Source organism: Apteryx rowi, unplaced genomic scaffold, assembly GCF_003343035.1.
Source record: "Apteryx rowi isolate R43461 unplaced genomic scaffold, aptRow1 scaffold_71, whole genome shotgun sequence".
Classification (NCBI taxonomy): domain Eukaryota; kingdom Metazoa; phylum Chordata; class Aves; order Apterygiformes; family Apterygidae; genus Apteryx; species Apteryx rowi.
In genome coordinates, this window is record NW_020450994.1 from 1,539,446 (window position 1) to 1,553,037 (window position 13,592).

Here is a 13,592-nt window from a genome sequence, read left to right on the forward strand (position 1 = left end):
GCAACATAAGTGTTAAAATAATTTATTTCCTCTGACTGGGTACTTTTATCCATGCAAGTTTCAATAGGTAGGCAAAGGCTTTGACTTTACCTGTTTCCTCCCCCGCCATCCCAACTTGAAAGCTGCTGGGATGGTAGATCAAATTCAGCCACTGAAGAAAGGCTGGTACAAACAAAGGAAAGTATGGGTTGCTTCACAAGATAATGTTCCTTTTGTTGCATCTTCCTTTTTTTCCAAAACTAGAAGTTTCCTTCTCTGTTTAACTCAGAATACAGGAAATCTGCACGTTTCAGTTCTGAGAGAGCTTTCATGTATGATTTTGAAGACTGTCACTGTAACACAAAGTTCTATCTGTTTTTACGTTTCTCTTTTTTGTTTCTGGTGTGTACGGCTCCATTTACAGCGGGTGCTTGTGTTGCTTTTGCATGACCTGTGGCTTTTAGGTGTTCAAACAGTTTATTCCGAGATGGAAATGCACAGTTGCAGGTTACACAGTGGATGGGAACTTCACTCTACAAAGGGAAAGCAAAACAAAACATAGTGCTTCACATTAGTACAGGATATGTAATAAATAAGATATACCACCAGTTTGTGGTATGCAGCTTCTCTTAGACAACAAAATGTGATTACTAAGCTGTTTGTTTGTACAATGGGTATCAGATTACTGATTAACAATAAAAAAAAATAATCCTAAAACACTGAGGAGTGCCAAGTAGAGCCAAGAACAGACAGAAGCCTTGCAAATCTAACTCCTTTTAAGATAAAGAATACTTCAGATCTTACCTGACTAAACAAGACTCTACAGTATATGCATACTTCTTTGGGCTGCGAGATTTACTGAATTAAGTATGTCTTAGTTGTAGTATTATACAGTTTTGCTCTTTCTGGGAAGTATCAATATTGGAAAAGATTCAAATATTACTGCCTGTGACCTGCTTGATGACAACAGCTCTGTCTTCAGTGTGTTTAATTTAATTGGTTTGAACTGCCTTGGTGAGATCCATGGAGGCAGAACTCTAGGACTGCGTTTCAGTACTGAGAGAGCTGCTGCTTTTCCCTGAAAAGCTGCAAGCTGATGTTCCAGGCTCCTAAATTCTAATGTAATTTCAGGAATAGAAAGTACTTGTTTAAAATTATTAAATAGTAAGCCAAAAACCTCAAACAGAATTTGTGGACTGAAGGCGATCAAATCAACAACTTTGGTTTTAATGTTATGCTGTTTAGAAACCAGCAGTTTTAAGTAACTTGACATACCGTTGCTGGGTGCTCTGAAGATGCCTTAGCAGACTTTTTTGCGTCCTTGGCTTTTTTCCCTTTAGGCTTTGTACTTCTGAGAGACAAAGAGAAACCAAGATCAGCGTAGCACAGGAACATTCAACAAAGCATTTAAGAGCCTTTGATCATTTTCAATCAGTCTCTGCTTCTTCCCCCTCCCTTCCTTCACACAGTGGGTCATAAGTGCTTCCACCAAAAACAGCAATTTCATTTAGACTGTCAATTGTTGATCTCAAGATTTAGCTAGATGATGAATCAGCTACTGGTAAATAATGTGGCAACTACTGGTATTCAAAAGCCATCTTCAAATTAGACTCTAACCCTCCTTTTTTAGTATTATATTTATTCAACTCTATTGATTTAGTGGAGTAGCCTCTAATTCACGTTGCTGAGAAAATTCAGAATTGTGTGACATTATCAAACAGGGCATGGAATCACATAGTCACTGCTATATTACAAGTCAGTGCAAAGGGAATTACCTTTTTGCTTCACTTTTTGCTTCATTCACTTGGCTGACATCTTCTGTAGCACTCATTTCCTCTGATGCAGCACATCTTTGGCCATCATTTACCAGCTCCTCTGCTGAGCCACTGTCCTTGTCTGCACTGAGAGCCTCCTTTTGTTCAACTGGTTCTTCATCAGCACTTTTATCAAAAGAGTCCTCATAAGTCTGTCCAATCAGAAGAAGTGTAAGTAAGTTAACTACTCTATTATAAACATAATTACTGATTATCAGTCATTTACCTCACCCGGGAATGGTTGGGGAAAACCACACACAAAGTCATCAACACTGTAATTTTATGCTGTCTTTTCAGTGACACTGTAGTTATCTTAGTTTGAAAGGCGAGGCCAACTGTGATGAAGAGAAGAATCAGTGTAGAAACACTGTTAACATACAGCCTCTAGAACTATCAAAGAGGAGAATGACATTAGCTTCTAATTATACACTGCACTCATATTGTTTTGGCTACCATTTCACATTATAAAATAATGGTTTTGATTATAACTGTACCAAATGTTAATTGTTTGGACTACAGTTTTCTGTGCCACACATCTGCATTAGGACACTGAAGCCAAATTAACTCAGCTGACTGATGCTACATAAATGTGCTGTATTTAACAAAAACACAACACCAGTAACCTTTCCCATGTACTGGAACATGGTGAGCGTTAGCCTCAGGACATGGAGTTTGGCAAAAAGTCAACCCCAGAGCATGTGTGAAACAAAAACAGCTCAGCTCCTACAAGCAGGGTAACAAGACGGACATAATACTATGTTCGTGCAACTGTATCTCCTCTAGTATCTTTTGCAGAGTTGCAACTGTCTGGCAAGATTTGGCTAAACTACCAACCTCCAGAAAAACAAAAGAAAAACACTAGCATTTACATGTACTCAGTAGAAGCCTGGTAGAGGATGGAAGTTAAGTTTCTAGAAGAGTCTCTCCATACTAAGAACATTCCAGCTTATGCTATGCGAGATGCCACTCGCGCTCTGGGCTTCAGAAGACCTTGTAACAGAACCGATGGCAGGGAGAGAAGTCCCCCATATACAACCTATACTGCAAGGACAAAACTTTCTGATTTTAAATTGAGGGGATGAGTTGGACAGGAAGCTGATGGGCTGGATGGAAACAAGAAGGAAGAACCAATCATCTTAACTCCAACTATGTAAACCCAGGAAACATGGAAGCAAGAAAAATAAGCTTGCTTGAAGGTCTCTGGGAGTATCTCGAGGACAAGGGATAATGATGGTGGAGGATAAGGCAGAGAAAGGGAACACGATGGGAGACTAGATGGGGTAGGCTGGGGACAGACACGAGACCTTCTCTGGTAAAGGGCATTCCCTGGGACAAAACTAGGACTGGGGGTGATAAGTAGGGAAGAGGATTTGAATAGGATCAAGCTTAAGGAAACAAGGCAGAAAAGTTTGCTCACTACGGTATTCCTGCCACTCAAGCCTGAAACAGAACTCCTAAGTCTTGGGTCGCACCCTGCTGCTGTCAGCACAGATCTGTCACATCACAGACAAGCTCAGATCCTGGAGCATGACAGACTGGCATTACTGTTGTTCACAAATCAAGCGGTAGGGTGGAATGGATGTGTTGGTTCCAACAACTAAGAAGTATCAACATGTTACCTTTTAAGTTAGGGAATAACAGACAGTAAATTATGGTATCAAGTTAAGTAACCATAACACAGAAAACGAAAAGCAAACAGTTAAGCTGCTAACGCACTGAGACCACTGATTGTCTTTCTGGCCAGTTCTTTGCATTCTCCCTATCTGCCTGTTTCCACCTGTTCTCTTTTTCCTTGTACATAAGCTTTTTGGAGCTAGCACCACATGTTTGTTCTGTTTGTACCGATCCTAATATAATGAGGTCTATGATTATTATCATAAAATATTATGATAATAAATATAAGAAATCATTCACCATTCAAGGATGAATTAAAAATATCTAAACACTTTCTAGAAGTTCTGTAGAATTTCAAATTCTCTCTTTTTCAGGACAAAAAAAAGTTAGGAGACAACAAAACCAGGTTGTAAAGTTCCCTGAATTTCTTTTTTTCCAACTCCATACCGTCATTGTTTTCTGCTTCTTCTTCTGCTTCTTAGAGAGTCTGTGAAGATAAGAATTTAAAATTACCTTAAAAAACAAACAAAAAAGTATAATTTTTAAAAAGGTACCAAGTTATATTTTTGCAAATCATTATAACATGAAATTAGGGGGAAGTAGCCACAACTAGAAAATGACTTGCTTTCTTCAATTCTATTTCCAAACACAGTCATTTTCTGTAACAAGTTCCTCTGGCTAAAAAATAACAATCAATCATCATTATTTTTCCTTAACATTACTTTAAAAAGCAGAAAACAAAACAAAACAGGAGACTATTATTCTACAGCATTGGAATCTAGGCATATTAAAGGAAGCATGTCACTGGAACTCTAATACAAAGAAATATTTTAAATTGCACAGTACTATGAGTTCCAACACAACTATAAATCCAGCTAGAAGCCCTCATTAAGAGGTTCCAAGACTTATGATTGGTCATAACAATGTTATATAAGTTAAAAACAATTTAAAATACTTCTGTTTGGGTGTCTCTTCTGTTTCTTCCTCCTCTTTGGTATTTATTCCATTTGCATCATCCAAAGATACAGAAAATTCTTCCTCTTCTTCTTCTAGTTGCTGCCGTAACAGTGCTACCATCTCTCGATGCTTCTTTGATTTTTCATGATTCTTCATGCTGTGAAGACCAGCAGGTAGTTACTGCAAGTAACTCTGAGTACATATTGTTATATTTACATATAAATTAATAACAAACCCATTATCCATCACTACAAACATGGAAAATTCTGCCTGACAGTGATGACATCTGTACTGGAAGACACTGACCATTATGTGAAGGTAAAGGATCTTTACCAAGATATCCAGGAAAAAAAAGCAAAAAACCAAAAACAAATAAAAAACTTACGCTTTCTCAGTTTTTAACAATTTGTCACAAGCAGGGCAGTAGAGACCATCAACACATTCTGCTTCTTCAGCCTCATCACTCAACTTGTCTGAAGGGATGGGGATTGGAGAGAGAAAATCAGATCAGTGATTTTGAAGTTAGCTGCTCTTAAAGCCACAGCAAATAGTCACAATATTGATACTTGACTTCTTTAGTATTATTGACATGCAGACTGATCAAGATTATCTCACCAAATCATACATTAGCATAAATTAGCAGCTCTGTCTTGATGTCTTCTTATGTCCAATGGAAAACATCAAGAACAGCCTGACTCTAATCCAGCACACCCCCAAATGAAGGCAGTAGAGCTGCACTACAGTTAAAACTGTGAATCTAGATCTCGAGTCTTTAAATGTAGTAAACCAGTACTCTAGCCATGACTCACTATAGGTCTCACACGTACCTTCTATTCCTTCTTTTATCTCCTGTTCTTCCAATTCATCTTCACCATCTGATCCATCTCCAAATTCCTTTTCATACTGTGCCTCCATCTCTTGCAATTCTCTCTCCAGATCTGACATAGTTATCCAGCTCTGCTCTTTATACTGTTCAGCAAGCCTTTAAGTAGAGTAATGCAGTAACTTYTACATTTGTGTTTATGAGATAGGAATTACAAAAATAGTATTATTTAAAGATCATTTGTTCATTTTAGGTATTTTAGGAGGAAATTCCTGAACATTTCATGATGGAACAAACAATTGTTTGTAGGGCCTGGAAATCTGAGGAGTTAATTTGTGATGTCAGTGGGCACATCTACACTGCACGTGAAGAGGTATTAATGTAGCTAGATTCTTCTTGAATCTGAGGCAGGAAATGCTAGGCGGCGTGGTACAAATATCAAGCAGAGAGCAGGAAAATCAGCTCAATCCTAAAAGCAGGAGAGCTTCATTTACCTCTTGTGAGATCACAAACAGCACAGCAACACAAAAACACAAGCACATTACTTCTCAACTCTATGCTTTGGGAATGTACCAGCTCAGTTTTCCCTACACTGCGTGACCCAAATTACCCCTGCATTGTGTTGCTGAATTTCGGTCCAGCTGACTCAGAATTAAGAAGCCATTTGCCAGTAAATGCATACCTCTTTGCTTCATTCCCTTCAGTAAAATAGATTTTTTAAAAAAAGCAAGATGAAGTAAAAGTGCATCTGCAAAACAAGTAAAATATTTAAGCTCCTTCCTCACATTTTCAGACAAAAAGCTCTCCTGGATTGAAGGCCAAATTGTACTTACGCTGGGAGATTGCCATTGTTTTCCTTCTGCTTAAATTTTGTGAAAAATAAATGCACAAAAGCATGCATTTGGTCAAATGAAAGGGTCCCTTCTGCCAAATCATAAGAAAAAGCAAAACCGAGTTCATTTTTTCTACTTCGCTTTTTAGCAGGTATGGTTCCAAGGCCACTTAAGCTCATCTAAGTCCAGGTTTTCTCCCTTCATTCCCCAACATCCATTTTTTTCTTTAAAGCAACAAGGACCCCTATTAAATTTTACTTCCCCAGGTAAGTAAAGGCACATTTAATTCTGTGCCACTGCAGCCAGTTACCTGCAGCGCACAGATAACTGTACCCTGGTTATCTCTGATATCTCTAGACATCAGCACAATGCAGACACACTCAGTTTTAAAAACCTCAGACTTAAGACCAAAGCTAAAACAATTTTCAAGATGATTAAAAGAGCAAGCGCAGCTGGTATTAGAATCTAAATCTATACAGAATCATCATGGATTGTTCGACAAGTTTAAAATAAAAGATTTGTTCCACATATACATACTTGGCTTGTTTGAGTTTCTGCTGCCTCCGAAATTCCTCTGCTTTCCTAGCTTTTTCTGCATTTTGTTCTTCTACAAGTTTTCTATGAGCCTGTACTCTTTTATCCCTTTTACGAATAAAGGCAACTAGCTGACGGACCAGTTCATTCCTCTCCTTCCTTGCTTTCTCTCTTGTTTTCTTGTTTTCTTTTTCCATAGCTCGTTTCTCCCAGCGGTTTGATGCTTGCCGTGTGTCATACTCTTCTTTCCAAGCAAAGTTTTTCTGAGTACAGAAACTCTGCCAATATGCATAGAAGGGGTGGACTACCTGTTGAAAAAAAGATTTAAGTCATTTTATTGGGGGAAGGGGAGAGGGCAGAAAAAAGGTACCAAATCATTTGAGGATTTCATAGTAGGTTTTTGTCTCCTATACAGGCCACAGTTTTCCCCAAAGTACCAATAAATCATTAGAGGTTTCTCTAAACCTTCTTGTCTTTAAAGTTTCAAACCACGGCAAGTCAACAACCTTATCCACTAAACTGTTCCAGACTCCAGTTTCCAAGAAACAATCTCCTTTCAGGATTGAATTGCACTAACACTAGTGCCCAGCTACTTAATTTTGCTGTACTTCTGGGTGTACTTTTCAGTTTGACAGACAGAATCAGATATTCTGTCTACAGGCAGGTGTCTGCATACATTACATAACCATCATACCAAGTTACACCAAAGGTCATCCATACATTTTCAACATTGGCCAATAACCGACACAAAAAGAGCAACAAAACAAAAAGTAAATATATAATGCTATTTCTTCCCAGTATATTCTGCTACCAGAGCAAGAGAGAAAAACTATTTTACAGCCCTTGATGGATTTTTCTTTCATTAATTTAATATTTCTTTTTCTAACTCTTCATAAATTGTTAGTATCTACAGTATCCTTGAGCTACATTTTGCACAGTTTAACTACGGGTTATGTGAAGACATGCTTACTTTTGTTTTGTTAGGAAATTATGAGACTGCAAGTTAAAATGATGTCCTCTAGCTCTCACACTACAAGAAACTGAACAATTTTTCCTAATTCTTCTTCCTTTTGCTCAGGAGTAAACACTGGATTAATAAAATGGCATAGTGCTTGTGTTCTGTTTTGTTCTCTTTCCAAGTAACTATTAACACACTGTATTTTGTATATATAGGAAACAGAAAATATGTCTAAACTCCTCTTTCTTACATTATTTTCCTCATTAAGCTGCATTTTTACTGCTTATCCCTCCATGCACTACTGCTTGCATTTCAGAATATATCACAGCAGAAGTCCAGGTCTTTAACCTAAGAGCTTACATTTTGCCTTTAATATCTCTTCTCCTCCTTACATCATTGGTACCCATATGGGCTACAATCATCAACCCCTCAACACTAATTTCTAACGACCTACTTACGTGCCAAGGTTCATGACTGTGGCTTCTGGCAGGCAAGCCATTATGCAGTTTTCCCCTCCAGTATTAACAAAAACCCAGCTGTGTATATGCCCCCAATAATCTAACTGATGATAGCCTCTCTTTCCATTAGCTCAGATTTCTGCTCCAGAAAGGGATGCTTTCTGTCCAAAAGAACGCATGGCCATCAGTTGTAGACAGTGATCGTCCTCCCCTTCACCACTTTATGAGCTGTGAGACTTTCCTCCTGCTCAGTGACTGCCCGAAATACAAGCACATCTCTGTCACCTTTCCACACGACAGTAAACCATCTATTGCTGGACTTTCAGCTGCATTTTGCTTTACTTACTACCTATAATTAGAGCTGATTGCTTTTGTTTCAGCATCTAATTGACCTACATGTCTTCTCTTCTCATGAAGTCTTGTTAAGTCACAGGTTTACAAATGTTTTCACTGGTTGCCTGGCCCTGATCAGGTCACCTCTCAAACTTGTGAATAAGCTCAGTAGACTGAACTGGAGAACACTCACATCACAGATTTTTAAGCCTCTAGATAATTTTTGTAGCTCCCTTCTAAAACTCTTTTCCCCTTCCCCACAACACTCCCACCGACTAGAGAAGTGGACATGGCAATGCTGGTATCTCCCAACAGTTTAATCTCTGTTTCTGAATACAAGCAAACAGGGACGATGACTTTGAAATTTAAATTAGGGTATTTCCCTTGAAATCACTTGATCCCACTAAAAATGGTGAATGTTCTGCTTCCTGCTCCAATCAGCATGACCAAGGCAGATGTCAAATCATGTTGGTTCTATAATTTCAGCTATTTTTGTAGTTATTAGCTGACAGTATAAAAGCTATTTTTGGTCTATAATCATATCCATTCTGTGGCCTCTACACAAGCAGTTCCCAAAAGATGTTTCAAGCTCAGTCTATCAACAAACAGTTTTTAGCAGTTTCAGAGACACTAAATATTTTCTCCCTGGGAAAGATTTTAATTTGTTAAGCCATCCTATAATTTTACATGAAATCCAAAAACCGTTCTGACATTCATTCTAGCTTGATTTGTAACTTTGTTTCAAACTCCAGCCAAGTTTCACACCACAGAAGTTTTTCCAGATCAAGGTATACATCAATTAAATTCTGTAAGTAATTAGTCATACAATACAATACTACTAAAAGTGCCATGGAGTAGTAGTAGATTAGGAGAAATATTTAAGAGTGCTGATACTATTCAGTCATTCATTGGGACTTCACATTCAACGTAGAAATACTGGTAACCTTAAAAAAAATTGGTAAGACTGATAGAATACAACAAATAGTTGGTAAACAAGAAGGGAAGAATTCAGGTCTGTACCACTCCTGCTCACTTCCCTAAGGAAAGGATGTGATATTCCGGAAATTAAATCTTACTACAGAATAATGTAGATGACAGGAACATCTTAGTAGGAGCTCCCGTTGTAGGCAATCACCATGTCTCTCATGTTCCATAGCCTGCATTATGCAGTGAATGCATTTTAGTTTTCCTAAATGAGGCAAGGTACTGTTCATATTGTTAAAAATACTGTATTTCAACATCCCTTTCTGTAATGTATGTTGCATTAGAGCACTGGTAAACTATTCTCATTGAGAAGTCAAGAGAACATCTGTTCTTTTGTTTCTTAGGCTTTGCATAGCACTTAAGTTTTATTGGCATAATTGATGGTTAGGCCTGTGAAATGCAGGGTTTTGACAACTCATCACTAAAAGCCTGGCTACTAATGTAGTCCAGCAGGAAATAACAATTTTGATTCATCTAAATATTATGAATCATAATTTGAACACTTCCTTTATAATAGTAATAGTCTACAGTAGTAGAAAATAGGGTAGATATGTGGTTTTGTATTCAACTAAGGTCAACAGGAGCCTTTCCTTTGATTTCAATGTGAGACAAAGTAATGGCTCAACTATGTTACTTTTACACTTGCTCTTACCTTATCATAGTCACTTTGGGAATATCCAAACGTAGGGAATTCTTCAGCATCTTCCTGGGTCATATATTCCATCTCTTCTTTTGCAATCTTTTCAAAAACTTGTCGATAGACTGTAAAGAATCCCTGAAATAAAAAAATAATCTATGACTCATTCTGCATGGTTCAATAATAAGTGCACAACTGCTCAGTTACTGTAGTGGATTTTAGAGAAATATTACAATTCACAACAGCAACTCTAAATCAGGGTAGAGGCCTTGTAAGTGCTTATGCTAGGTAATGAGACCCCTTCTGTTTAATAAAGTTCCCATTCTCTCCCATTCCTTTTATTTCTATCTCCTTTGTCTATTGTCTCTCTCTGTCTCACATCAAGCACCTGTATCCAACTCAAAACAAAAAAATACATATTTTTTTCAGCATGCTGAGGATGTCAATACATTTTTGGCTACACAGGACCAAGTTTTGAGGAAGATCCAAATATAAAATTCACTATTAAGTACCCTATTTATATCTTTGCTTTTTAAATTATAGTTACTAACTCATTACTACTATAATAACACAAGGACAGATGGGGATACTCTCAGGCAGAAGTATTTCTAATCACCCAGAGCTTTTTAACTTAAGATCAGTATCTTAAAATCCAATGGGAAATTAGATTGCAGCAAGTGTACTCCCTACCCCCCACCCTGGTATTATGTTGCTTTTCCTTAGCTTGAGGCATTCTAGCTTTTTAAAGACATTTCTGAATAAGCACATAGTACTGAAAAGCATAGGGATTCTTCACTATATAAAAACATACACACATGCTCTGTAATTGTATGGTATAGATGGAAATCATGGCTAAGTAGTTGTTAGGCAATAAGCAGGAATTAAAACTTGATTAAATATCCAGTGTAGGTTTTGTCTTAGCAAGACATTATTACTACCTGTGTTCAACATTTCTATGAATAGCTTTTCAACATTAAGTGAATGCTGATATTTTTCATAAGATTTAAATTGATTCATTAAAAATGAATTAGTTCATTACCTTTTCATCATCTCCAAATCCAGAGTAACAGCTAACAGTGAAGTAGTGCAGCAGATCTAAACTATCATCTTGATAGTCTCCATCAACCCCTCCTTTCAGCAGAGCTTCCCTATGATTATCATACCTGCAAAAATTCACAGTATCACGGACATTAATGTCACAGAACATTCCTGATACAAGATACAAGATATCTAACATAGTATCCATGTTACTTCAATGTACTGCTTAGCCCAGTGTCTAGAATTTGTCGCTCATGTACAACGTCTTCAGAGAGGGAAAAACAAACAAACACACACCAAAAAAAATCCCACAAGGTCACAACTGAACAAGATGTTTCAATAAGATTTCAAAAATCAGTACAACGTTATCCAAATCATCCAATACTTACGCAAAACCCAAACTGTAAATTAGCATATGAAAAGTGAAAAACAGTACTTTCCTTTAAAGGAGGACAAAGTTAGTACAGGTGTTCTCAGCTGCATAATCTGGTACATGATTTCAGCATATTTGAAAGACAAGTTACACAGAACATTTAAAGTGACATAATCTCCTGAAAAGAAAATATTTATACACATTTCAAATTAGAATTGTTACAGCACCATGACTATCAATGTGGCAGAACATACATTATTAAGGTGTATTATCTGCAGCAGTAGATAACAGCACATTAAACACCTGTATTTATCCATTGCAGTGCTGCCTTTTTCCCCTAAAGCCAGCTCCCAAACAGCAGTTTGGGACTCGGACTGCAGTGATACCACAAGACTGGAGGGATACTTGTGCTAACACACAAACTACCTCCCACTGTGGAAGGAACAAACTGAGGCCAGCACTGCCATGTCACCCAGACAGCCACCCAACACCATCTCACAAAAGAATGGTGAGCAAGGTGTGGGTCCATAGCTGTGTCTCCCCAGGAAACTACTCTCCAAGTCTCTCCTTCTTCAAGTTTCTGAGGCAGGTAGTACATGTTGCATGGCTCTCAACTACTTAAAAGTCTGGAGCAAAGCACCAGGAAGGCTGACTGCACCTGCCATAGAGGCTCTATTCTGACTACCAGCCAAGCGAAATCTGAAGTGAATTCCAAGACAGACCTGGTGAAGGCAGAAATAAGAATATGAGGTCGCCTTTTCCAGTCCACTATAAGATAAATATTACTAACCAGGCTCTTTCCTGTGGGTCACTGAGAACATCATATGCTGCTTGAATTAACTTGAACTGTTCTGCTGCTTCTTCAGCATTCTCTAGATTTTTATCTGCAAGAGAAGTTATTAAATTTTAAATAATTAAAAGCATAAGAGCAGCACCTGTCACAACCATTTAAGAAAACAGTCAAAAATATCAAGCCAGAAGTGCAGCTCAAGGTGTTACTGGATACACCAAGATGATTACCAGACGACAGCTGACACAGCTCTCTCCCAAACGCTCCCCCACCCCCTGCTCACCGGGCAGGTCTGTTTTAACAGACCCAGAGCACAAGGAAACAGCCAAAAGGGCACGGCATGAACACAAAACACAACCAGGCTGGCGTCATCCGCGAGGCTTTAAAAGTGCTTTCCCTCCCCGGTCACAAGYGAGTTTCTCCCCCTCAAAGCGACGCTGCGCAAGGGAGCGAGAAGACGGCTACAGACACGTTCTCCCCCCACTCTCCTCAGGGCCGGGCTGCGGAGCCGACGAGGGGCAACGCCGCCGCCGCCGCGCCGCGGAGCAGCCGGGAGGGCCCTGCCGCCACCCCGCGGGCTCTCTCCCACCCCGAGCCCAGCGGACCCTCCCCGCCTGGCCAGAGCCAGCAGGGTGCAGGGGAGGGCGAGGCCGGGCCCCCTCCCCTCAGGCCTGCGGCCAGGCCGGGCCTGCGGAGCGCGGAAGGCGCGGCCGTACCCGGGTGCCAGCGCAGCGCCAGCCGCCGGTACGCCCGCTTGAGGTCCTCGTCGGCAGCGTCGCGCTTCACGCCCAGCACCTCGTAGTGGCACCTCATCGCGGCGGGGTCACGGCGCGAAGCGGAGCGGGGCGCGCCGGCACCGCGTGCGGGGAGCGCCGGCCGGCAACGCAGCGAGGGCAGCGGCCGGAGGAGGAGCCGTCCGCCGCCGCGCAGCCATAAGGAGCCCGAGCCGCCGCCGCCGCCTCCCACCGCCGGGCGGGGCTAGGCGAGGGGGAGGCGGGGAGCCCGGCCCAGGGACGGCGGGGAAGCGCCGCGGCAGGGAGGGAGGGAGCGGCGGCGGGTCGGGAGAATACTGTGAAGCGCCAGGGCGCCGCGGGAGCCGGTGGAACCATGGCGGGGGCGCGAGGGCCCCGCGGGAGCCGTTGCAGGGGCGCGAGGCCCCCGCGGGAGTCGTTGGAAGCGTTGCAGGGGCGCGAGGGCCCGGCGGGAGCCGTTGGAGCCGTTGCAGGGGCGCGAGGCCCCCGCGGGAGCCGTTGGAGCCGTTGCAGGGGCGCGAGGGCCCCGCGGGAGCTGCTGGTAGGGCGGAAGGGTCTGTGCAAGTGGGAGGGAAGAGCTGTACTGAGGCGGGTGCTGCCTGCTCTCGAGGAAGTGAACTATGTTACTGAGACTTTATTACACTGAGAAAATGGGCAGAGGGAAGGATTTTTGCCTGCAGCAGACAGGGGGAAGCACATGCAGTAATACTGTGGG

The 13,592-nt window shown here is 40.9% G+C and overlaps 1 protein-coding gene across 1 annotated transcript; it reads right to left on the minus strand.

Annotated features, from left to right (window-relative positions):
* Positions 1–6: 6 nt before the first annotated feature.
* DNAJC21 (DnaJ heat shock protein family (Hsp40) member C21) lies at positions 7–13,040 on the minus strand. Its single transcript, XM_026087239.1, has 12 exons — positions 12,842–13,040; positions 12,126–12,219; positions 10,964–11,087; positions 9,940–10,062; positions 6,558–6,862; positions 5,192–5,346; positions 4,750–4,837; positions 4,363–4,521; positions 3,855–3,894; positions 1,755–1,945; positions 1,255–1,330; positions 7–512 (listed from the first exon to the last, which is right to left on the minus strand). The coding sequence occupies exons 1-12, from the start codon at positions 12,936–12,938 to the stop codon at positions 348–350; spliced, it is 1,617 nt and encodes a 538-aa protein (XP_025943024.1). The 5' UTR covers positions 12,939–13,040; the 3' UTR covers positions 7–347.
* Between the last annotated feature and the right edge of the window lie 552 nt (positions 13,041–13,592).